Source organism: Pseudorca crassidens, chromosome X (assembly GCF_039906515.1).
Source record: "Pseudorca crassidens isolate mPseCra1 chromosome X, mPseCra1.hap1, whole genome shotgun sequence".
Classification (NCBI taxonomy): Eukaryota; Metazoa; Chordata; class Mammalia; order Artiodactyla; family Delphinidae; genus Pseudorca; species Pseudorca crassidens.
Window position 1 is genome coordinate 74,653,619 of NC_090317.1, and position 25,328 is coordinate 74,678,946.

Here is a 25,328-nt window from a genome sequence, read left to right on the forward strand (position 1 = left end):
CACTGAGTCCATGCCATGGGCCCTGCATTTTAAAGATCTAGGTCCAGAGAAAGCAAATGTCTTCTCTGAAGTCACTCATGGAGAGGTAGCTATAGAGAGACACAACCAGAAGCCAGGTTTCCTGACCCTATCGTAGGCCCACAGGGTTCACTAAATGTTTCCTTCCCGTCTCACTGAAACTGCAGAAAGCTTCTTGTGGTCTAGAGCTTTCTAAATTGGACCTGGGTCCTAGCTTGACCCTTCCCAACTCTCACTGCTTGTCAAGATACAGGTTCTCTGAGGAAGGTCTCCTCCTCCACTATGGAGGTCTCAGGCCTCATGTCCCAACCTGGTGTGAAGGGACCTACAGTGGACTGAAAACACACACACACAGCTCCACCCCAAAACCCAGTAATGGCAAACCCTTTGGGTGGGCATTTCTTGCTCTTTTAGACTTTCAGATTGAGATGAGGGAGTCAGCTGCTCCTGGAAACACCCCAACCCCCTTATGACTCCGATGCCTAAAAAAACCCAAAAAAACTCCTACCCCACTGTCCATCTGAATCCCTATTAACTCAACTCCCTGCCCCTCTCTGTAATACCACCCAAGTTGCATATGTGTCCTTCAAGCGATGTGAATGACTACTTCTGTTTGCTCAAGTGAAAACAGAGGAGCAGAAGTTTAATTGGCCCCAGAAGTTCCCATGACTGAATGTTCATTAATGTCCCCTCGGGGGAAGGTAAGGGCTCAGAAATGGGGTCCCTTTAAGGCCTGGGGTGGACAAAGAGTTAGTTAATGGCCATCCCTAGAGGTGACTTTCCAAAGTGGTTATTATGTGGCTCAATCATTAACCAAGCAGTGGCAGGACCCCAGGCTTGTTGGAAAGGAGCCACTCCTTTCCCAAGGACAGCCCAAGAGCAGGAGACTCTGGGGCAGCAAGGCCTGGATGAGGGAAGCTCTCTCTCAGCTCCACACAGGGGTGGAGGAAGGCTGGCCCGGATATGGAGGAAGTCAGCACACCCTTACTGGAGTGGGAGGGAAAAGCGAGACAGTGAGGGTTTTTATCATGAATGAGAGAGGAAGCTCCAAGCTGGGTCATGGTGATTAGATGACAAGCTGGGAAAGACGCTCATCCTGAATGCATCCTGTTTTGCTCTGAAATGGAACTGGCCTCAGGGGCCAGGGGCAGGGGAGGGGCCAGGAGGCAAGCAGCCTCCCAGGAATTCTCCCAGGCCTGCCGACCTCAAGATCCTGGGTGGCCCTGGAACTGGGGAGGCCAGCAAGAGAGTCAGAACTCTCATTTACTACTAGAGAACCAAAGCACGCATGTACTTTCCACAAGAAGCCTCCACAAGTCAGCCTTGGGAACCCGAGCCCCAGAGCCAGAGCTTCAGAGATGGCAGCAGGCACTGTAAAACAAGGGGATAGGGCTCCATAATCCCTCCAGCTCAGACCTTTCCTGGGCCTCTCTTTCAAGGTTCAGCTCAAATGTCACTGCCTCTGTCAGTCCCTTCCCCTCAGTCAAAAGCCACTGCTCCCTGGTCAGGCCTCCCAGGGCAAAATATCCTCCTTAACAATTGGAAATATGAACACTGTTAGGATATTTGATGATATTAAGGGACTGTTTTTTTTGTTTTTTGTTTTTTGTTTTTTGTTTTTTTTGTTTGTTTGTTTGTTTTTATTTTTTTTAACATCTTTATTGGAGTATAATTGCTTTACAATGGTATGTCAGTTTCAGCTTCACAACAAAATGAATCAGTTATATATATACATACATTCCCATATCTCTTCCCGCTTGCGTCTCCCTCCCTCCCACCCTCCCTATCCCACCCCTCCAGGCGGTCACAAAGCACCGAGCTGATCTCCCTGTGCTATGCGGCTGCTTCCCACTAGCTATCTACCTTACGTTTGGTAGTGTATATATGTCCATGCCTCTTTATCGCTTTGTCGCCGTTTACCCTTCCCCCTCCCCATAGCCTCAAGTCCATTCTCTAGTAAGTCTGTGCCTTTATTCCTGTTTCACTCCTAGGTTTTTCATGACATTTTTTTTTCTTAAATTCCATATATATGTGTTAGCATACGGTATTTGTCTCTCTCTTTCTGACTTACTTCACTCTGTATGACAGACTCTAGGTCTATCCACCTCACTGCACCACTATCACACTTTAAAAGGGACTGTTTTAAAGTGTGATAGTGGTGCAGTGTCTATCATTTAAGTCCCTATCACATATATATATAATATATACATATATATTATATATATATGACTATTTATAGATAAATCAAAAGGTGTCTGGGATTCATGTCAAAATAACAAGAAAGAGAATGAAGTAGATGAAGGCATATACAGGGAAGGATTGGCCATGGGCTAACGGCTGTTGAAGGTGGGTGACGAGCACATGGGACCTTATTACATTAATCATCTCTACTTTTATGTATGTTCGAAATTCTCCATAATAATTTTTTAAAGCCCTCACTGAGGTAAAGACTTAGTGTGTCATGTATCATTCATGCCACTAACCCCCATCTACTAGATGGTAGGTTCCCTGAAGGTGGGGGTTACACTTTGTGTCCTCCACAAGACCTAGTACCAAGAACTTAATGACTAATAATTTATATAGCACTTGGTAGTTCACCAAGCACTTAGCCATGGATCCTCTTGTTTAATCCAGTAAAGTGGAAAAAAACGGGGAAAAATTAAGAGTCTGAGAGATTGAGTGGAGCAGCAGAGCCTGGATTTAAACCTCCATGAGTCCTGCTCCCAGTCCCCAGTTCTTGGCCCCACACCATGCTGGACTCCTGAGGAACTTAACCTCCAGTTCTGCAGTCCCTGAGAGGTCTCGGGTAAATAGGGACAGCAACAGTGGGCATGCAAGTTCCCAAGGTAGCAGGCTGGGCAAGAGGAGACTCAACACACAAACACAGCACTTCAGACTGGTGACAAGGGCCCAGACTGGTGCCTCCTGTCCACTGATTCAAATTTACTAGGACCCGCTCCCCCTTAATATACACACATAAACCAAGGCCCCGGGTCACAGATGAATAAAGCTGTAATAAACACTTGACACCAATAACTGTGTTTCCAGCCCTGTGCTCAACTCCTCTGTTTAGGGTTGCAGGGTGGGGGAGTTCACACATCCCATCCTAGAGCCCTTGCATCTTTCAGATCCCCTATCTTTACTTTATCTGATAACAGCCTTCCAAAGGCCCAGGGCCATGACACTTCATCTTACCCAAACTGGGAGTCCAAGAAAAAAGTTCTCCTTATCCTATTCAAGCCAGAGGCAACTCCTTCTTCCAGTGAGAGACCCTATGCCCCACCTTCCCCAAGAAGGTGGAGGCACAGCCTGCCTTTGTTAAACCTGTCATCTGTTGAACCTGAACTTTCCAAGGCTGGAACAGGGAGCTCCAGGAGTCTCCGGGCAGAAAAGCACTGACTGCTGCCACAGCAGCCCCATTAAAGACTCGATCCTCTAAGGGAGGCCTTCCGGACTTTCTTGCTTTTGTGTTGCTGCTGTTATCCCTATACCCGGCTCCAGGGGTCCTCTGTTCCCTCTCCAATCTACAGCAATCCCGCTACTGGGCATATACCCTGAGAAAACCAAAATTCAAAAAGAGTCATGTACCAAAATGTTCACTGCAGCTCTATTTACAATAGCCCGGAGATGGAAACAACCTAAGTGCCCATCTCGGATGAATGGATAAAGAAGATGTGGCACATATATACAATGGAATATTACTCAGCCATAAAAAGAAACGAAATTGAGCTATTTGTAATGAGGTGGATAGACCTAGAGTCTGTCATACAGAGTGAAGTAAGTCAGAAAGAGAAAGACAAATACCGTATGCTAACACATATATATGGAATTTAAGAAGAGAAAAAAATGTCATGAAGAACCTAGGGGTAAGACAGGAATAAAGACACAGACCTACTGGAGAACGGACTTGAGGATATGGGGAGGGGGAAGGGTGAGCTGTGACAGGGCGAGAGAGAGTCATGGACATATACACACTAACAAACGTAAGGTAGATAGCTAGTGGGAAGCAGCCGCATGGCACAGGGACATCGGTCCGGTGCTTTGTGACCGCCTGGAGGGGTGGGATAGGGAGGGTGGGAGGGAGGGAGACACAAGAGGGAAGAGATATGGGAACATATGTATATGTATAACTGATTCACTTTGTTATAAAGCAGAAACTAACACACCATTGTAAAGCAATTATACCCCAATAAAGATGTTTAAAAAAAAAAGAATGGAATTTTTAAACCTCAAGAAGACAGAGAGTGTCAAAGTTTGGACTTCTCTGTGCCACTTCCTTCACTCCTCTGTACACACACAGGAAGTGTTGTCTTCTGTCTTCCCCGCAAGACTCATGCCACCCGCCCCCCCCCCAGGACTCACACAGGGTACACAGCCCTTTAGTGCAACTTCGGCCTCTTCTTGCCCTAAACACCTCCAGATATCATCTCCCTCTCCTCTCCAGATCAGGGAGAGGAGCTGCAGATGCACAGAGAGGTTTAGCATACTTCTCCAAGAACTGCTTACGGAGGGGAGAAAAGGCAAGCAAATAGGGGAAACCAGACTCTATCCATGTGGTGTTTTCTAACTACAGAGGTCCAGGGAATAGAAATTCCAAATCCCAAATCCAGAACATAGTTGGACAAAGGCCAAATCCTGGAAACGAGGACCAGCCCAGAATGTCCAGCAGTACGGTAGCTGTAGCTTTAGGGTGAAAGAATCCCCCACCCCTAAAACCATCATTCCCATCACATTCTTTTGGTTCACTCCATCAACCACTCAGAAACCACCTGCAGTCACCACCTTCTCTACGCCCTTGGGCTGCCTGCCCTCTCATTCCCCCGACAAGAACTGTCTCTCTTCTACACCAGGAGGATGAAAGTGAAGGGAAAATTCAGAGAGCAGTAAGACAGACGGTGGGTGGGGACATCAACTCCTAGAGTGGGAGCGGGAACAGGTCCACAGTAGGAGTCAGGGTTTGAAAATAGCCCTGGGTGTGATTCATCACCGTCTCCTTCGGGGTCGGCAGACGTGGGTGCTCTGAGTGAGATGGAGACATGCCAGGGCCCTCCAGCCCAACCTCTGGGGCCCAGGGCTCCGCACTGGCCCCACAACTCCCCACCAGTCTGGCTGCTGTCCTGCCTGCCCTTCCCAACACCACTAGTTTTCCAGCTGGCTTAGCTGCATAATCACCACAAGGCTCTCCATCTGCAAAGCTCCTGTCGCCCCAAGCATCTCAGAAACAACCCTTTACCTGCCAGTTTAGGAGCCTGGATAAGTCACCAGATGTCAGGGTGGAAGAGACTGGCCCTTTAGATACCGAATTCCAGCCCACCACCCAAGGTGCAGTTGAAAACACTGTGGCCCACAGAAGTAGCATGACTCGCCTAAGGTCACATGAATTAGTGGCTGAGTCCTGGTTCCCTGAGTCGTAACTCAGTACTTTAAAGAGTTTGGGAGAAGAGAAATGGAGAGAACCTCAGACTATCTAATTGGGAAATCCCAAAAACTTCCACTAAAAGGCCTTTGCTCAGAGGTTCTCTAATCTAAACCCATTTTGGACTTCATGGGGAAACTGAGCCCTGGAAGAAGCGACTTATCCAAAGGTTTTCGCTTGATCCCCGCTGCCACCTCAATACCAGGAAAGTCCGGGCGTTTCTCAGAAGGAAGGCAGTGGCCGAGGGGAAAGCCCATGCCGCCCAACCAGGGGCTTCCTGGAAATGCGCTCAAAGCAGAGGAAGGAGGAGAGGAAAGGAAAAGCGGAGTGACCCGACCGCAAAGCCCAAGCCCCGCCACCTCGCCCAGTTCCAGCCCGTCTCCGAAGCCCCTGAGCTACGGCTCCGGGCTCCAGTCAGGCCCGGGGGTAATGGGCGGACAGCCGCCTTCCACCACCCCACTCCCGAGGCTTCCTAGGGAGAAGCGCGGCTGGCGGGCTCCGGGGTTCCCCCAATTTCGGCGACAGCGGCCTCAAATCCTGGGGACGCAAATGGCTCGGCTCGCTCCCTCCGCGTCTCCCGTGGACGCCGCGCAGCCGAACCGCTAAGAGCGGGGGCCGGAGCGCGCCGGAGAGGTGAGGCGAGGAGAGGCGAGGCGAGAGAGCCCCGGCCCCCCGCCGGCCCCGACATCCCCTGGCCGTCGCCCCAACTCCTACCTGGAGGCCGCGTCCGTCGCTTTGGGTTCGAGACCCCGACGCAGCTGCCAGCGGGCGGGAGGCACGCGCGGAGCCTGGGGTTGGGCGGGGGTAACGGTGCCAGCCAGAGGAGCAGCTGCCGCGGCTGCTTAGCTGTTGTCAAGCCGCGGCCACTCTCTGCGCAGGTGGGGAGGGAGCAGCGGCGAGTCGGGTGGCGGGGACGCCCCGCCCACCTACGGGACCTTCGACCAATGAGGGCGCAGTCCGGCCCACCGAACTCCCCAGAAAGCGGCCCAAATTGTGGTGGGCGGGGCTCTGCCTTCGAGTTCTTCCAATCCCCGCGCTGCTGCCACTTCCTCCGGTCACACCAATGCGGGGGGGCTGGGACAAGGCACAAGCCCAGGGCCAGCAACTAAGGGTGAAGGAACCGGGTGGCCGGGCACGCAGACTAATATCTATTGAGCTCTGTAAGTGACTGGCACCGTGGCGGGGGGGGGGGGGGGGGGGGATTTAAATACTTACGCCATGTGCACGGGAAGGTTCAGTGGCTTGCTGAGGATAATTTACAGGGAGTTCAGAAGACACAACTTTGGTGAGATCTCCAATTAGTTGGGGCAACCAAGAGAACATTAGATATTTGAGAAGGAAGTTGCCATTCCCACCTTGTTCAGGCCTCAGCATTCTGCAACTCCCCCACTCTCTGTCCCGTGTCCAGACTCTACCTCTGCAGAGAAATGCACGGAAAACTTGGGGCGTTTGCATTAATCATAGTAGGAGAGGGCTCCCAAGAGTTGTGACAGCAAGTACCACCAGAAAGCCTGTTTAAATTCAGTAAGAAACCGAGTGTTAAGATTTGATTTCTCTCTTGCCTTTCCTCACAAGGGTCCAGCACAAGTTCACATTTTGATTTCATTGTTGACTTGGGGACTCCTATTAGCCAGGGATGGAAATACCCAAGACCCCATGCCATCCAATCACCATCCTCCACATTTACAAATACAGAAACTAAGAAGAGATGACTCACTCAAGTTTCCCCAGCAAATCCATGTCAGTAACAATACCTGCACACCGGTGTTCTAACAGATGGGAGATTTCATACCTAACAGATGGGAGAAACGAAGCTGAGATTCCTAGAAAGCAGGGACTGCATCCAACTTGTTGCCTAGGGTACCCAACACTGAGGAGAGCAAAAATTAATGTTTCTTAGGACTACAACTTTCTTAAGGTCGTCCGAGGCAATGGTAGAGCCAGACCTAGCCCCAGGTGACCCCTCTTGTCTGGCCTTCAGTACACTAGGCCAAATTGGAATTCTTCCACCTTCCTTCCCTGCCAGCCCTGATGAGAATCAGAGGAGAAACGGTGAAGCAAGGCTACCTCCAGTGTGTACTCCTCTTTTCCTCTCAATGGCATAACCGCACACAGCTGGCACTTTGCTCCAGATGAGCCATGTCCCCTTGGGTCTTGGATGTGGATGAGGCCTGTATGCCAGAACTCACTCCTGGAAACAAAATCCTACCCAGAGTCCGAAACTTTTATGATGTGTGGGAAGAAACCTTTATGATGGGTCACTCAAGATGACCTTCCTGAGACTGGGTTGCTATATTTGTAAGTATCCCTAAGGCTCTGAGTTGGAGCCCAACTTATCTTGCTTCTGGAAAAGGCTAGAACAATATAAGAGTGTGGGTCCTGCAATGATCCTAGAGCTTCCCTAAGGGCAGGAAACCATGTCAGAGCAGATTCCATCCACCGCATGACACCAAGCACAGTGCCTACAGTAGCTTCTCAATAATGTTTGCTAATGGGTGAATGTATGTTAAAAGATACTCAAGGGACAACCACGAATAAATACAATCAAACGAATGATGAGCAAAAAACCCAATTTACCTTTTGGTATATACATTTAACTGAATCAGATATGATGGGTTCTGAGATACCCAATTCTTTAAAAAAAAAAAAAAGGCAATCAAACCTGAAAACTGCAAAAGGGAAAACTGCAGGAAGTACAAAAACTACAAAGAGTACAAAAACTACAAAAGGAGCAATTGCTATAAATAATGAGAACAAGAGCTTCACAGTGCCTGGCATAGACTAGGCACTCAATAAAAACATCTGGGGCTTCCCTGGTGGCGCAGTGGTTGAGAGTCTGCCTGCCGATGCAAGGGACATGGGTTTGTGCCCCGGTTCGGGAAGATCCCACATGCCGCAGAGCGGCTAGGCCCGTGAACCATAGCCTCTGAGCCTGCGCGTCCGGAGCCTGTGCTCTGCAACAGGAGAGGCCACAACAGTGAGAGGCCCGCGTACCGACAAAAAAACAAAAAAAATCTGGTAATGAGTGAACACAATAGTCAGCGAAAGCTACAATCCTAATATTTGCCATGCACACCGTGACATTCTGAAATGGCCCAAGCAATGTTTAGGCTATTTCTCTAGGTGTTTTTTGATCTTTCCCGTATCCCATGAGCTTCAGAAAAGCAAGGAGAGCTCAGCCTTGTCAGGAAAACAAAGATAGTTCATCTCCTTCAACCACCAGCAGCCCTTGTTCCCCAAGCCTCCCACCCCCAACCTAAGCCAGAGTCTTGCATAGAACAGATATTCAGTAATGGTGCCTGGAAGATGAGAACATGGTACCTTTTCACAGGTTCCTTTCTGGGCTGCAACTTGAATGACTCTAGAGATAACTGGAGCCTCCAGGTCTTTGCCATCCCTTTTTCCATAAACCCCCCTATTTCCTGTGTGTCCTATAGTGCTGCTGCTGCCCTGGATGTCAGCTCAACCATCAGGCAGAGAAATGTAGAGTCTTCATGGGGGTAGGCTGAGGGCAGGTGAAAAAGCCTCAGTGTGAATGCGTGTGTTTCTATGCCTGAGGCACAGCGCTTCCCTCATTCTACCACTACCACAGCCCAACTGTGTCATACAAAAGGCAGTACAATGGATTCTGGAGCCAGACAACCTGGGTACAAAGTGCAACTCTGCTACTTACTAGCTGTGTGACCTTGGGCAAATTACTTTCCAACTTTCTGTGCCTCAGTCTCCTCATCTGTAATGTGTGGACGATAATCATAGTCCTGACCTTATTCTGCTGCTAAGCAGATCCACTGGACTAAGTGACACTTAGAACAGTGGCTGGCACCTAGACAGTGCTTCTAAGTGTTAGATATGGTGACAGAGGCACTGAGAAATGGTAGAGTGAGCCCTGGATCAGGAAGTAGGAGAGTTGGGTGCTAGTCCCAGTTCTACAGCTTTCTGGCTGTGTCACCCAGGGAAAGTCATTGTGCCGCTCCAACCATCAGTTTCTTCATCTGTAAAATGAGGGGAGAGTACAATCCCTAGTGGGCAAAGTTGAGACAATGGATGTGAGGCTGTACTGTAAAAGGTGACAGGCGACAGGATGGCACTGAAGGTGTTGCAGAGCTAAGCTTTTTGCCAGGGCCAATCAGCTCTTTCCTTCTAGGCAGTGGCAGAGCGAAACTCTATATGCCCTTACCCTGAGCCTCGCTCTGAGACACTTGCATCCCAATAAGCACCTATCTGAGGACTTAAAACAGTCCCTACACCCCTCCCTGCCCAGGATGGGGGTTCCTCAGGCTGTTGCAGGTAGACCCATAGCCCCACTCCAGAATGGCCCAGGGTAACGTCAGGTAGGAACCCAACAGACTCTTCCACTACTCTTTTCCATGCAGCTGAAGGTGCAGCAGCAAATAATTCCAGGGAACTCAGCTGGGAAGAAAAAAAGAGGAGTAGGAGCTGCGAGGGGAAAATCAATTGCCCTCAGACCAGCCCTGCCCAGCACAAGACCATGGGTGCCCTGACACACGCACTCACACTTGCACACATATTCCTGCAGGCCTCATGGAAAGCCCACCCATCAGGCCTGGGAGGGTAAAGGACCGCTCCCTGGTGGTTTAGGGTCCCCACCCAGCCTCATGAAAAGGGGCTATTGATCAGGCTGCCACAACGTGGGATTGTGACAGGTGGTAAAAAAAAAAATTCCTGAGGAGCTGTGGCCATGTCAGGGGAGTGTGCACTAAGGGGGTAGCTGGAGTAGGGCCAGATGTGGGAAGGGGAAAATGTAGTGGTGGGAGGGGCTTGCAAAGGTGAGGGGCACACAGACACCTCACTGAGCACTGCCAAGCGGGGGTGGGGGACAGAGAGCTATGTCCTGGGAGGAGCACAAAGACCCCCTGCCAGCTCACAACCCAGGGGTCTGCCATGGCTGTGCTCACCCCACACCCCAGAGCATTCTGCAGCAGGGAGCTCTGTGTTGGGCTGGGAGCCCTGGGCTGGCTGTGAGGGGAGTTGGAGCACTGGCCAAGCCAGGCACAGGCCAGGGGAGTTTCAAGGGTCACTTTTGCCCTTTCTGGGCTCTCCCTCCTTGAGCTAGGACACAGAGGCACTCATTCCCTCCCACCTGCCTTCTGCAGCCGTCAAGAGGAGAGTGTTGGGGCAGCTCATGACTGCCTCCAGACATTTGGACTAGACAGCTGCAGGCAGAAAACCCAGGCCTACTCAGTCTCTGTCCGGGGCTCTTCCTCAGACATCCGAGAGCCTGTCTCCCTGTTCCTAACAAACACCAGATATAGTGTCAGCTTGATGGCATCCTGCAGCATCCACACAACAGACCCAGCGATGGGCCCCTTTCACACCCAGGATAGGACCCCTGCCTGGCTTTACTGGCCTATCTCAAAGGAGCTAGAGGTTTTCTGCTGCAAGCAGATGGTGCACCACCCCACAGTACTCTCCCCACCCCCCACCCCATTCCCTTGGGGAAGTCGGCCTGCCTTGGGCCAAACGAAATAGGTGGGGTCACACTGGGCACGGACACCTGGAGCAGGATGTCCACCCCCAGCCCCCACACCCCATGCCATTCCTGTCCTTCAGAGGAAGGTCACAGTGTGCTGAAGGGAAATGAGCAAAGGCAAGCCCACTTCCAGCTCGAACCCCTCACCTTGCCTCGCACCCTCCCCATGCACACATACAAGCAGCTGAGGTCAGAGAAAAGTCCCTCTAACCTCCCCAACAGCTCCCTCTGCCTGATCTAGTTTCAGCCCTCAACTTGCTCCTTCCTGTCTAGGCTCAGTTTCCTCATCTGGAAAAACAGGGCTGGGTCCGGGTTTCTACGGTCCCTTCTTTCCAGATAATTCTCTGCTCCTGTGAGCTTCTCTGTGTGTCCCCAAGGGGTGGGGCTCCCAGAAACCCTACATGCATGGGGCTTCTGTAAAGGAAGGGGTAGTGGGGTGTGAGGGTCCTCTGAGGCTGGGGGTTAGCAGGCAGCCAGGTGAGAAAGAGCAGAGGAAAGTGCAATAAAGGAAGGGGTAGGGCTGAGGTGAAATGCAGAGAAAGCGAGGGGGCTGAGGCCAAGCTGGTCCAGATGGCTGGAGACCCGTCCTCTGCCTCCAGTGCTGTCCTCAGCTCACCCTGCAGCAGACACCCAGAAACCCTGAACAGAGCTCAGGATCCTGCCCCCTTGCCTGGGACCCTTCCACATGTCCCTCCCAGGAAGCAGCTCCCAAGACAAACTCTGGGAGGGTGAGGAGGAGATGAAGGAGGAGGAAAGAGGGGACTCTTCCTCCCCACCCACAGGCTCCACCACCAGCCCACCACAGCCTGACCTCATGCTGCAGCCCACAAAGTTGGAGGGCTGCTGGGGTGAGGGGGAGGATGGGGGCGGAGAGTAGCTTTTACAGGTCCTGCCCACAGCCTGGCCCAGACCAACCCTGTGATTGTGGGTCTCTGGGGCTTGGCAATCTCAATTCAGACAGACAGTGCCTGGCCCCTGGCCACCCATCCACCCTGCTTCCTTCCCCTGAAGGATAGCCCTTAGAGGCCCCAGGATGACATCAGAGAGGGCAACGGATGTGTGATGTGGCTCCAGGGCCACTCAGCAAAGGGTGTGGGTTCTCCTTGGCCTTGGAGTCCCTGTCTCATCTCAGTGGGCCCTTCGGCAAGCACAGCTCTCCCCCTCCTCAACATCCCTACACACACACACACACACACACACACACACACACACACACACACACAAGTTCTGATCTGACCCTGAGCCAGCACCAGGGCTCCCCTACGCATACACATCAACCTGTCAGTCAACATAGACATCCAGGCACTGACAGGGGCTTGCGTGGGGAACAGGGTAGATAGGCCCAACAAGGGTCCCTACCTTCCTGGAACTCCCATGTCAGTGTAGGAGGCAATAGCAGCCCCGGATGGAGAATGCTCAACCCAGGCAGATGGGCAGCCAGGTTAGGTCCCAGAGGACAAGGAGACAGGAGGGGACAGCAAGGCTCCCAGGTTGCATATCTGATGTCTCTGGATCAACTGATCCCCAAGGAACACCAGGAAAGCAGCTTCTGGGTCCCACTCTCATGAAGGCTCCTGGATCAGGGGACAGGACACTGCAACTCTGGCTCCTATGCTGCTTCTACCACAGAGATGCTGTGTGACTGGACTGAGAGTCTTGCCCTCTCTGGGCTTCAGTGTCCACATATATACAATCAGAGGGTATGGTCTGAGGATCTCCACAGCCCCCATCCTTCAATGCATTGAAGTTCCATGACAAATCTAAACCTGGTTTGCTATTCCCTATATGCCTTTTGAGTGGGAGCAAGGGGAAAATTACCAGGGAAAAGGAACAGGCAGAGCCTGGAAGGTTTTTTTCCATGCTCAAAGAAACATATATTTTTTCCATTTTATTTTATTTTTTTAATTTTTTTTTTTTTTTTTTTTTTTGTCGGTACGCGGGCCTCTCACTGTTGTGGCCTCTCCCGTTGCGGAGCACAGGCTCCGGACGCGCAGGCTCAAGGGCCATGGCTCACGGGCCCAGCCGCTCGGCGGCATGTGGGATCTTCCCGGACCGGGGCACGAACCCGTGTCCCCTGCATCGGCAGGCAGACTCTCAACCACTGCGCCACCAGGGAAACCCTATTTTTTCCATTTTAAAAAAGACAAAGTGACAGGGACTCTTGGAGGCCTGTTGGAGTGTTAACAGGCCCTGGGATGGAGCTTTTAAGCTTTACCAACTGACTAAAATGTGCTGCCAGGGTGGCTGGGCTGTGTCACACAACTAGGGGACAAAGTGGGGCAGAAAGGGGCCCTTGGGGTGATGGGGAGTGTAGGGAGCTACCGGCTAGGTAGTAAGACATGGAGACAAAACGTGGGATAGAAGGAAGGACAGATATTCGAACGAAGAGGTAAAAATACAGACCGAGGGTCAGACATATAGTGGAACAGGAAAACATAGAGGAGGGTGCAAGCGCCACGCCAGAGGCAGCGACAAAGAAAGTGCTGGAGGAATAAGGGGCCAGGAACATACTGTTTATTAAAACTGCCTACTATGTGTTAATAACCATAGTAGCCTGTTTTTGTTCTTTCTGAGAGGAGGATGCCCACACAGGGAGAGAGGTGGGTAGGAACGAAGCCAGTCAGACCATAGGGATCAAAGGATGGTGCACCCAGGGACTGAGAGAGCTGGCTAAGAATTAGAAGCAAGCAGACTGCGGGGGTGGAACGTCTGAAAAAGGGGGCTGCCAGCCTGGCGCGGGGTTTAGACAAACGGACAGATGAAATCCACGAAAACGGGACTGGAGCAACAGACGAGGCGGCGAGGGGGCCGGGAGTGCAGAGCCGGCGGGTGGCAGCACGGGGACTCTGGGCTCAGTGCAGCCGAGCCCCGACCTCCCGCAGGGTCCGCCCGGCTCTGATCACCTGGTTTCCAGCTCGGCGGGTCCCAGCGGGTGTCCTTCACACCCCGCGGCGTCCACGTCCGGAGCTTTGGGAGCCGCAAGGCCTGTCCCCAGCCCTGCGCCTGGGCCATGAGTCCGCGGCGGCTCCGGCGCCTCGGGTGGAGGCCCCAGGACTGAGCCCGCGGCCGGGCAGCGCCGAGGAAGGGAGGGAGGGGCCGAGCTAGCCCCGCCCCCAGGGGCGACTAGAAAGTTCCCCGCCCCCACCTTGAGCAGAAACTCCCCCTTCTCTGTCCTACACCAGCCTCGAGTCATTTAGCTCCACTACTCAGCCTCCCCATCGCCATCGGGCCTCCTCTCTGGGGTTGGAGTGCCCCTCCGGCCTTCTCCACCCGGGCCCCCTATTTGAGAGGTGTCTCACAACCCATACCACTTCTCCCACCCCAGTTCGAGATACTGAGGGTCTTTCTAGTCACCAGGTCAGCCCCTCCACCTCCTGTCCACTGGCCATCTCACCAACCACGTGACATAACGGCAGACCTTGTGCGACATCCAGATGCAGAAGGAAACAATGGCTTTTGCCATCTTGGCTGACTGACTCACTCCTGGGCCTCCTCCACCCCCATAGTTCTCGTTACCCCCCAACCCCGTTTTCTGTCTGTCTGACAAGAGCAACGGACCCTGGGTTCCAACAAGGACCCCTTGAAACCCTTCTAGTGCCAAGAATATCCTGGACCTTATGAGCGGAAGCATTCCTTAAAGACTTTCTTGTGTTACAAACCCAAAACTGAGGCCCAAGAATACAAATGACTTGGCCATCATCTAAGCAGGGGACAATTATCTCTCTGTTGCAGGACAGTTATGAGGATGTAAAGGGGCTGATCATGGTACCTGGCACAGAGTACAGTCTCCATAAAGAAAGGTTTGCTTTTATTCTCAAAGAGATCAGCACTGGGCATCCACCACCAAAAACAGCCTGGACCCAGGACCCTAAATTGCATAACCCATTCCCTTACCCCTAACCTCCATCTATGCCCCCGAGTCCCCGTGCTGCCACCCGCCGGCTCTGCACTCCCTGTCCTATCCCGCTTTGCTGACAATGGAGGGAAGGCAGTAAGATGCCAGTTCTCAGACCTGGCCATTTCCACTCCACTTGTGGTGGTGGCTAGTAAGGGGGTGGAGAGTCTAACAGTGGCTCTACGCTAACCGCAGCATAACCTGGGCCCATTTCCTCTCTGAGCCTCAATTTCCTCATCTGCAACATGAGGATAACAATCCCATGACACATGAGAATAAGGATAAGGGGATACACAGGTGAAGTTCACAGCCCCTCCCTCTACTGTCTCCTTCCCTTGTGCCACAAGACAAGGGCTTAGCAAACCCATATGTGAGGGACAGGCTGGGAAAAGGAAGAGAGGTTTGTGAATTGATTTGTTCTTATTTGTCTGAAATTTGCACCCACTTTTTATAGACTCAGTGGCAGAGCTGGAATAGAATGCGAGATTAACATGTTGATGATCTCCATGTCATTTGCCCTTTCCCAAGGCAGTGCTGGCACACAGTAGGTGTTTACAAAATATTTATTGAATGAATGTATTCTTTACATGGGGAAGAGAACTTGCCCAAGGTCCCACAGTGAATTCATTTCAGAATCGAGACAGATCTCCTGTCTACTCCTTCCACTAGGCCATTCTGTCTCATGGAATTCTTTTTGTTTTTCTCTCATATGATCACAAACCAGTGGGGAGCCCATTCCTCTCTCCTAGCACCCTCTGGCCTATCAGGAGTCCCCATCCTGGATTAGCTCAGCCAGGATAAACAGCCATCAGGAGGCCCCTCTCGGTGCCCAGCTTAGTGCTTCCAAGCCTTTGACTTTTGAGTTTCCAGCAGCCATTACACAGTACCTGCCACAGGGGCAATTTCCCTTCTGAGGAAACGGAGGCCCTGGTCGGCTCCTTCCAAGCACAGGAGTTTCCCTTTTGCTCTCTGGTGGGGCGGGAGTGCAGGATACAGCCCCTTGCAGCAGCAGCCTAGAAGGAAGGGTGGCAGCAGCCATTTCCTACCCTGCTAAGGCATCTTCCTCCCTGGCCAGTCCCTCCCCTGTTTCCTGAGTTCCGCTTCTTGGGTTCCAGCCAGAACAGTAATATGAAAAGGCTCCAAAGTTTAACTTGAATCATAGGGCCTGGGAACTGGGAAGGACCCCAGAGGTCATTTATTCCCACCTCCTCCCCACTGCAGTAATGCCCTCTGTTAATAAAGAGGAGGGGGCATCTGACTTAATCTCTTACAGCTTCAACTTCATGCCTCATCACATGGACAGGATGACACCCACCTGGCAATGTTGTTGTGGGAGGAAATGTGAGAATGGATTTAATAAAAGCTAATGTGTATTGAGCACTAACTATATGCCTGCCATTGTTCTAAGTGCTTTTTGCATACTAATCTATTTAATTCTTACTACAACCAGATAAAGCAGGTAATCATCATCATCATCACACCCATTTTACAGATGAAGAAACTGAGGACGACAAAGATAATGTAACTTGCTAAGTTCACACAGCTAACAAGTGGCGATGGCAGAATCTGAACCCTGATCCTCAGTTTTCACCCATATGATGCAGTGATCATCCTTACCCCAGGGAGTGATGCATCATAAAGGTCCTGTGAGCTCACATGTGTTTGTGTGGCTGGAACTTTTGTACCCAAGGACCCTTAAGGCTGAGGGGGAAGAATGTGTAGAAACCCCGGGGGCTGAAGATGTAACCTGAAGCTTTGTCTCCAAGCAGGGAATGTCTTTAAAATCCCTGCTCTTAAACATCTACTTGAATTTTCCAGTTAACTCCAGTGTGCATCCATATTGTTTTCATATAAAAATGGGTGTTTTTCTCCTTTAAGCCTTTAAGGAAAGTTGACACTCCAGGAAGATGAGCCCCATTGGTCCTGTGCATCCATATGCCTCTAGGCCACTGCCTTGACCCCAGGGGTTCCAGACACCTGACACACGGTAGGCCCTCAGTCACTGAGAATAGCTAACAACACTTATGAGGCACTTGTTATGTGAGTCAAAGTTCTAAGCACTTTCCACTTACGCTTGTGCTTTAATCATCGTGACAACTCTGTGAGGAGGTCAAGTTATTATCGTTGCCCTCATTTTTGGCGGGAAAACTGCAGCACAGAGAGATTAAGTAATTTGCCCGAGGCAGCACAGTTGGGAAGTGACCACTGGGCTTTAAACCCAGACAAGCCTGTCAGCTTTGGCTAGTAATCACTATACATACTGCCTCTCCAGCCACAACAGAGCTTCTCACCCACACATCTCCACAACTTCAAACCAGGAAAATTCAGTTGATTCTTAGCAGAAGCAGACATTATTCCAATGAGATGAGCAGCTCCTTGAGGGCAAAGATGTAGGGTCTCTCCCCCCAACTCAGCCTTCCTTAGATGGATGCTAAGCCAGGAGCTGGGCTGTGCAAAGGGCTGGCTCTCCATTCATGTGTGGCAGCTGACTGCTTCTTGGCTGGTGGCAGTCTCTTGGACCCAGCACCTGTTGGGCTGATGAAAGAGCACTAGCATTTCACACAGGAGTCCTCTGCCACCCTCCATAGCAAAGATCCAACTTCAGAAAGGGCTGCCCGTCATCTACAGGGACAAGTTCACACTTCTGAGGTTGACATTCATAATTCCACACAAGGTCACCCAGCCAAAGCAGCTGGCCTTCCCAGAACACACTAAACGTCATTAACCCTCCCAATGTGTTACATGTGCTCTTCTCTCACACACACACAAAGAATGCTTATCCTTATTTCCTTGACTCATTTCACAAACGCTTACGTGGTGCTTTCAATGTACCTGGCACTATTCTAAGCTTTTTGCACATTTTAACTCATGGACTCATCACAGAAACCATGTAGGTACTATTATTATCCCATTTTACAGATGAGGAAACTGAGGTACAAAGAGATTAAGGTATTTGCCCTATCTCCTGCACCTGGCAAAGTCCCACAGATCCTTGTAGCCACTCCTATGAATAGCATAAGCCGTTCCCTTTCCAATTGCTCCTTCAGCTCAGTTTCATCAGCAATAATTCTATATTGAGTCGAGTTATCTGTATGTCTTCCTGTCCAATAAGAGTTTGGAAAAAAAAAAAAAAAAGAGTTTGGATCCTCTGAGACCAGGGACTGAGTTTTATTATTTATGGCACATCCATTGATCAGGAAGGAGCTTGGCACAGAGTTGGCACTTAGGGAATATTTGTTCAAGGACTGAACGAATGACCCAGAAGCAGCCTTGCCCAAACTCAGTGGTGGCAGAAAGATTTGGGGTCTTCTTTCCCCAACATCACTGGGGTAGAGGAATGTCAAGATGGCTCGGTGACCAAGCATGAAATGCAACCACATTTGGTGAGAGGGGAAGAGAGAGAAGGCCCTTCCACCCTTTCGTGCCCTTTGTGTGGTTGACTCAAACCTGGCACCCTGACCGCAAAGCCATTTGGGCTGATGGGGCATCTACATCTAGCAAGCCACGAAAGCTGGCAGCTCTGGGGTCTGCTCCAGAGAACTGACCTCACTGGCTTCTGTGTTTCCCTCCCAAGGGCCCCATGACTCTGTGCAATTCAGAGGTTCATATGGAAAAGAGCAAAGGGTTTAAATGTCACCTCAGGGAGTTGGGGTTTGCTGCTTTGGGTCTCAAACATTATGCTTCACCCAATTTGCTCTAGCCTTCCCATGCTGGCCAAATGCACTCTGTGGACAACTAGAGGGCAGTTTGGGCACAACTCTGGCCTCAAGTCCTAGTTCCACCATTCAGTAGCTGTGTAACCTTTGGCAAGTTATTGAACCTCAGTTTCTTCACCTAGAAAATTGAAATATTTTTTTCTCTGCCCCACAGACCTCGAGATAATGGATCTGAGAGCACTTTTTAAGTGGAAAATGACCAGACGTAGAGAGAATAGCGGTGGAGTGCTGCTCGGAGCAGTGTTCTGCAGCTTTCCGACTGAAGGCAGAAAGGTGAAGGATGGAGCCTCAGTCTTTCCCATCTCCACCTGGCTGTGTCTGACTATGGCCCAATCATTAGCCTTTTCTGGGCCTTAGTAAAATGGGAAGGATCATTCCTAGGTCCTTGCAGCCAAGTCTTAGAAGAGCTACTGGATGGGCAGCAACAGTGTGTATGTTCTACAGATTTTATCAGCTCCAGAGAAGGGGCCCTTAAGAACTGCAACTCTCAAAGCAGCCTGGGGTTTGAACTCCAGCTTCAACACTTACTAGAAGACACATCATATCACCTTTCTGGGCCTCAGTTTCCTCACTATTAAAGGGAGACGGTAACACCTACTTCCCGAAACTGTCATGTGACCCAAATGAGAACTCACTGATAAGATGCACTTGTCAGTGGCAAACTCACCCCTTAGCCTTTCGCCTGCCTGGCTACTTCCTTCCTGTCCTTGTGTCATGCAGGCTGCTCAATTTCATGTCTACTAATTCTTTTTGCCTTTATCTGGGAAGTAGTTACAGCACCCACCCACAGCTGCCCCTACTCCCACTCCTGGGCCTTAGCACACACCCCTCACCCTGATGGAACTTGCAGAAAGCCTTCCTCCTCTCCCCATCACCTGGCAAGGTGCAGCACCACCCAACAGGAACATGGACTCTGCAGCCCAGCTCAGGGATCCAGGGCTCGGTCCATTTGAGCAGCTGGCCCGGCCATGAACAAAAGCAGCTTTTGCGTCAGAGAAGGAGTTTGCAGTTTGTCAGCAGTGGTGGGGTGGGTCAGTCATCTGCCTCCTGCATCATCACCCTTGTGTGACTTGCCACGAGGGCTGGCAAGCCATGGCAGTGAACAGGCTTTGTCTGTATCTGTCACTTGGTGTGTTCCTTTAGGATTCCAGGCCACTGTGTGACAGAGTGCCCAAGTAGCTGGGGCCTCCACAGAAGCCCAGCCTGGAGTTGATGGGCCCTCAGAGAGCATCTGCTCCACCCCCTCATTATACAGATGGAGATCCTGAGGCCTGTGCAGGGAGGGGCAAGCAACTTAGGGCCCTGCACCCAGGTTTTGCCCTTCAGTATTTGCCCCTGACTTGCCCTGCCCTGCAGATTCAGTCATCTTCCAGAGGTCTTACGGGTCTAACTGGCTTAAACTATCAGGTCAGAAGGGATTCCAGAGAAGTCCCACAGTTCTCTAGGAGGAACATTTCTCCTCTGTGTGGTATCCTCAGGTAACCCACGCCAAAGTCTGAAAACAAAAGCTGGCCACGCGCAGGTTCTTAGATAAACAGTGGTGAGTCTTGAACAGAGGGGGGCGTCCACACACATAGCAGTGAAAGGGATGGTGAGCCAGGCTGTCCCTCTGTACTTCCTTGACAACAATGCATTGGAAGCCATGGTGCTGTCCTGGAACCCCGAAGGAGAAGGAGCCTTGTGAAAATGTTCTCTCCCGCCAAGAGTTCAATCAGAAGGCCTGAATGGCAGGATTTAGCCCCACATCAGCTGCATCCCCCAGACTGGAGAGCTCAGGGACAGGGACCACGTCCTTGTCAAAACAGAACCCCAAACCCTGTGTAGTGAGAGGTTCCATGAGGACAGGGCCTTGTCTTGTTGTCTTGAAGTCTGGGGTAGCCCCAGCCTGATAGGAAGGTCCAGAGGGGCTCTTCACACTCAGGGCCCAGGGGCAGGGCCTCTGGGTCAGGGTCTCCTCCCCTCCTGCTCACCCCTCCTTTCCTGGCTCTTCTCCACCCAAGCCTGGATGTTCTATGTTCTAGTTTAACCAAGGAGGCTGTTCTCTTTGACCAAGCTACTGTCCTCCATGCCTGGTGGTGCCACCCATGCTCCCTTCTGCCTTTGACTTGCTGTATAACCTTTGGGCATGTCACTTGCCCTTTCAAGTCTAATGATGTCTTCATCTGAGCATAAAAAGTTAGATGGACTAGGTCAGCAGGCTTGCAAATTGTGCCTCACAGTGGCTGGGGAGGAGCCTCAAGGCCTACCATGGGGATGTTGGGGGAGGGGAGAACAAGGGAAGGCTGAGCCTGGAGACTCAGGTTCCCATCCCTACCCCACCTTGCTTCAATCAGAGCCATGTTGCTTTTTATCTGTTTTATACATTGAGCTTCCACACAGGATTCGGTTTGGGGGAAAAAAAGTCTGCGTCTAAGAAAAAGCAAATGGACTAGACATGTCCTTACACCTGGGCCTCAGTTCCCTTCTGAGTGATCATTGCAGGCCATAAAACAAGTCAAACATTTATAGCAGTGCCTAGCATGTAATGACGATGACAATAATAGCTACCATTTATTGAGCACTGTATGCTGGGCATCACTTAAAGGCTGTACCAGGGTCAACTCATTTGCTCCTTCCAAATCTTCTCAAGAAGGCACAATTGATACCTTCATTTTACACATAGGACACTGAGGCACAGAGAAGTTAAGCAACTTGTCCAAGATCACACAGCTAATGGGGAGTACAACTGGGAATCAAATACAGGCATTTTGGCTCTAGTGCCCTCCTTCTTGATCAGTCCAACTATTGGCTCTCCATACATATTTAGTTATTTTTGTTATTCTTATGGTTATTTCCATTGGTATGTTCTCTTACACTTCATCTGAAAGCTGTGCTGAGTTCACCTCTCAATGTGACTGTGCACCTAAAACCAGACCGTGGCTGTAGAGTGGGTACATTCCTGTTCTGACAGCCAGCCAGACAAGGCTTCAGGGTGCCCTTGCCCCAAATCTGCAGAGATAAAGCCTATGGTCTGGGGCCACTTCCCCAAACAGTGGGCAGTGGGAAAAGACTGAGTTTGCTAAGAAAATAATGGACTTGAGGATATGGGGAGGGGGAAGGGTGAGCTGGGACAAAGTGAGAGAGCGGCACGGACATATATACACTACCAAACGTAAAATAGATAGCTAGTGGGAAGCAGCTGCGCATAGCACAGGGAGATCAGCTCGGTGCTTTGTGACCACCTAGAGGGGTGGGATAGGGAGGGTGGGAGGGAGAGAGACGCAAGAGGGAAGAGATAGGGGAACATATGTATATGTATAACTGATTCACTTTGTTATAAAGCAGAAACTAATACAACATTGTAAAGCAGCTATACTCCAATAAAGATGTTAAAAAAAAAAAAAGAAAAGAAGAACTGGCTCGCATGCTCAGAGCCTAGAAGAAGCCAGGGAGCAGACCGGTGGGAACCTGTAAGGTGGCTGGATGTCCCACAGGTGACAAGGCTCTGCTGACTTGCTCAGTTCAGCCCTTACTGACCCATCACTCTAAATGTCCTCCATTCACCCAGGTCAGCCTTCCTTCTTATATTTCTTCTTTTCTGGCCCCCTCTGTTTTTCTCTTCCTCTCCCTTCCCTCTCCTTGCTCAGCAAGGCTCATAATAACTTGCTAAACCACAACCCTCATATTTCTTATATTTCCACTTACCAGGGAAATTTCTCAGCTGGTCCTGACTGATTCTTCTAATTGATCCTCCCACTCTGGCCACATTCATCTCTTCTCGGGCCCCACCCATCTTCCCCAGGCTGGATCCCCTAACTTGAATCCTCCAGCCCAAAGCCTTGCTCCTTCTCCCTACCTTTACTTGGCTGTCAGAGCCACTAACTCCCTGGGTGAGTCCCTTCCCTTTTCTGGGTCTCAGTTTGTCCATCTGTTAAAGGTTGAAGGGGAGCAGTGATTGTACTAAATGATATCCGAGGAGTTTTCTAGCTTTAATTTGCAACCATTTTATATCTGGTCCATTTAGAAAATTGAATCTTCTTGGCCACTTTCCTCTCTTTCTCTCTCTCTCTCTCTCTCTCTCTCTCGTTTTTATCTATGTATATGCACACACACACACACACACAAATGTGTGTGTGTGTGTGTGTGTGTGTGTGTGTGTGTTCTGAGAACTCTGAAAACACACCCCACCTGACAGTCACCTCTTGCCTGTTCCAGACAAATTGTCAGAACTAGGGGCAATGGGGACCCAGCCCCAGATGGACCAAGGTTTCTGTTCTCAAGGTGCTTACAGTCAAATTGCAAAGACAAGCATGGAGATAAATAGAGCATCCCTTAGAGTTTCCAAAATGCTTTCATTTCTTTTGTCTCATTTGGTCCTTACAACAACCCTGTGAGATAGCAGGAGAGGAGCTGTTATCCCATTTTACAGAGCAGAGGACTGAGAGTCAACGAGAAGACAGATTTCACCCTAGCTGATCTGACCGGCAAGTGGAGAGCTGAGACACAAACCCAGGTGTTTAATTTCTAGAGCCAGTGGTCCCTCCAAAGCATCATGCTCTCTCGCATTTTCAATAGCTTTGACAATAGAAGCTTTCTGGAAACTACCGGAAAAACTTCCTAAAGTTGGCTAATTCTTAAAAGTGGGAGTGAGGAGTTATAGGACTTTGGCTCTCCATTTTATATCCAGATATTCAGGTTAAAGTCTCTCCTCAGAGAATGTAGTTTATTTCTAATCCTTATGTGAAGGAAATAGCTCCAACACAGGCAGAACATGATCGGTGCTCTAAGACAGATAAACAGTATGCAGAGGATTTGAAGGGGGGGAGGGGACAGTATTTGAACTGACTGTCAAAGAACGGCAAAGGTCTGAACAGATTGAGATGGGTGTGAGGAGTCTCAGAATCCCAGGGACCACAGCAGCTCTCCAGCCCAGCAGCTGTTGCTGACTTCTGCGACAGCAGCCCTGCCTAGAAGGAATTTTTCCTGAACAATTAGGTGCATAGAGTGGACAGGATTTCCTGTTTTCTTTCCTTTCTTCATTTTATATTGTGAGGTACCTGGCCCTGAGTCCCAGCCTTGGGAAACACCTGCTTCACCCACCTGCCCCTCACCTGGAACGTGATCACAAATTGCCCTGGAGATGGGCCAGTCCAGCCAGACCCAGGCAGAAGGAGCCATAGGGACCAGGAGGCAGAAGGGGTCCCAGCCAGGCCTCCCCACACTACTTTTCACTATATTCCAGGATTCAGTATCAAACTATCAGATGATCAGATTGATCACATTTTTGGAAAAACAAGGTCAAACCACTTTCCGATTAAGGGCCATACAACCATAGTGTGTAGGAGATGGAAGGGCCTTAGAGGTCACTCTATCCAATCCCCTCATTTTAATGATGGGGAAGTTGGGGCCCAGAAAGAGAAGATACTTGCCCAAGGTCACAGAGCTGCTAACCACCAAGCCATCGTGCCTGATTGTAACTTTAGCCCAGCTGACGTGTGACCCTTGCTGTGAGCCAGGCCTCCACAGGGCTCATTGGCAGATATGAGAAAGCAAGCCCATCTGGTCTTTGGAGACTGGAAGTATACAGAGGCACATCTGATACCTCCATCACTCTGCTCGAAGCTGCCTATACACACTGTCTCCCTGGAGTGGACCCCAGAGCCATTCAACCTGGGCCCTCCCCATCAGAGAGGCCCAGGGACTCATTCTTGAGGCCTCAGCTCCTGCCTTCTTAATCTCAAGTCACACTTCTGGACTGGAGAAAACATCTCTCCCTTCCCCCACTCTCCTGCTTGGACTGGTCATGATGGTCACGTTTATAATCATTTAATAACTATTATTTGTGTATTGCCTGGGAGATTATAGAGCCGTCTCACTCCCACTATCACAGTTAGTTCCCACAACAACCCAGGAATTGGGCGTTTGGATCTTTATTTTCAAAGTGAGAAAACTGAGGCTCAGAGAGGTGATCACATAGCTGATAAGTGACAGAGTCAGAATTCAGACCCAGAGCTGTCTGAGTTCTTCAGAAACTGAGCCCTTTTCATCAGCCTGAAGCCACCTTTTTCACTGGTTTCTTGGGGAGGATGGATAGGCTGATACAAGGATGGAGCAAACAGTTCTTGAGTACTCTCTCTGTATTAGGCATGAGGATGCAGAGAGGAATGAGACAAAGTTTCTGCCCTCAGGGAGCCTACCAGTTCAGTGAGTGCTTCTCAAACTTTTGCACCAGAGTACCCCCAAACGACTGAACAGAATGAACTCATTCCCCACACAGCCCCAAAGAACCGGGGAGCCCATGTAGCCAGCCATAAGTGAGAAATTTCTTGGAAGTCTCCACTTTTATCTCACAAATTCATGTGAATTTTGCATGCTATTCCGTTACATATATTTATGCTTGTTCTAATTTAAAAATGATGTTTTCCCCCCAGATCTTTTAGGGAGAATGAGCTATTCCATACAGATGCTCTTGGAAACATCTGGGAAGAGGTTCTGCTTACCTCTGGCCCAAGGGGACACAGAGACCCCTTTGAGAAGCAAGAGACAGTAGCACGTTTTTGTGTGGTGAAGGTTAAGATTTTGGTGAAGAGGCTGTATGTGTGTGTGCATGCATTCACATATGTGACACATATAGAAGCTCTGTAGAAGCTTCAGAGGTGGCCAGAACTGTTTCTTTTGCAGGACCATGTTTCTCTGGCACCCAGATGATCCGCACTTCTACCCTGTCAACTAGCTGTGAACTAGCCATTTTCCTCAGCCCAGAGACCAGAACTGGAAAGGACACTAGGTGTTCTGGAAGGTTTTTTTTTTCCA

General features: G+C 50.4%; 1 protein-coding gene across 3 annotated transcripts in view; it reads right to left on the reverse strand.

Moving 5' to 3' along the window:
• Positions 1–25,328, reverse strand: part of STARD8 (StAR related lipid transfer domain containing 8) — a 76,641-nt gene that overhangs the window by 27,102 nt on the left and 24,211 nt on the right. The window contains exon 1 of one of the 3 annotated variants that reach the window (XM_067724686.1): positions 13,829–13,961. The exons of 1 other annotated variant lie outside the window; for it this stretch is intronic. In XM_067724686.1, the coding sequence (XP_067580787.1) occupies positions 13,829–13,937 (109 nt within the window). In that variant the 5' untranslated portion in view covers positions 13,938–13,961. Of the gene's footprint in view, positions 1–6,148; positions 6,300–13,828; positions 13,962–25,328 lie in introns of those variants that run through there. One more of the 3 variants, XM_067724691.1, reaches the window with a different exon arrangement.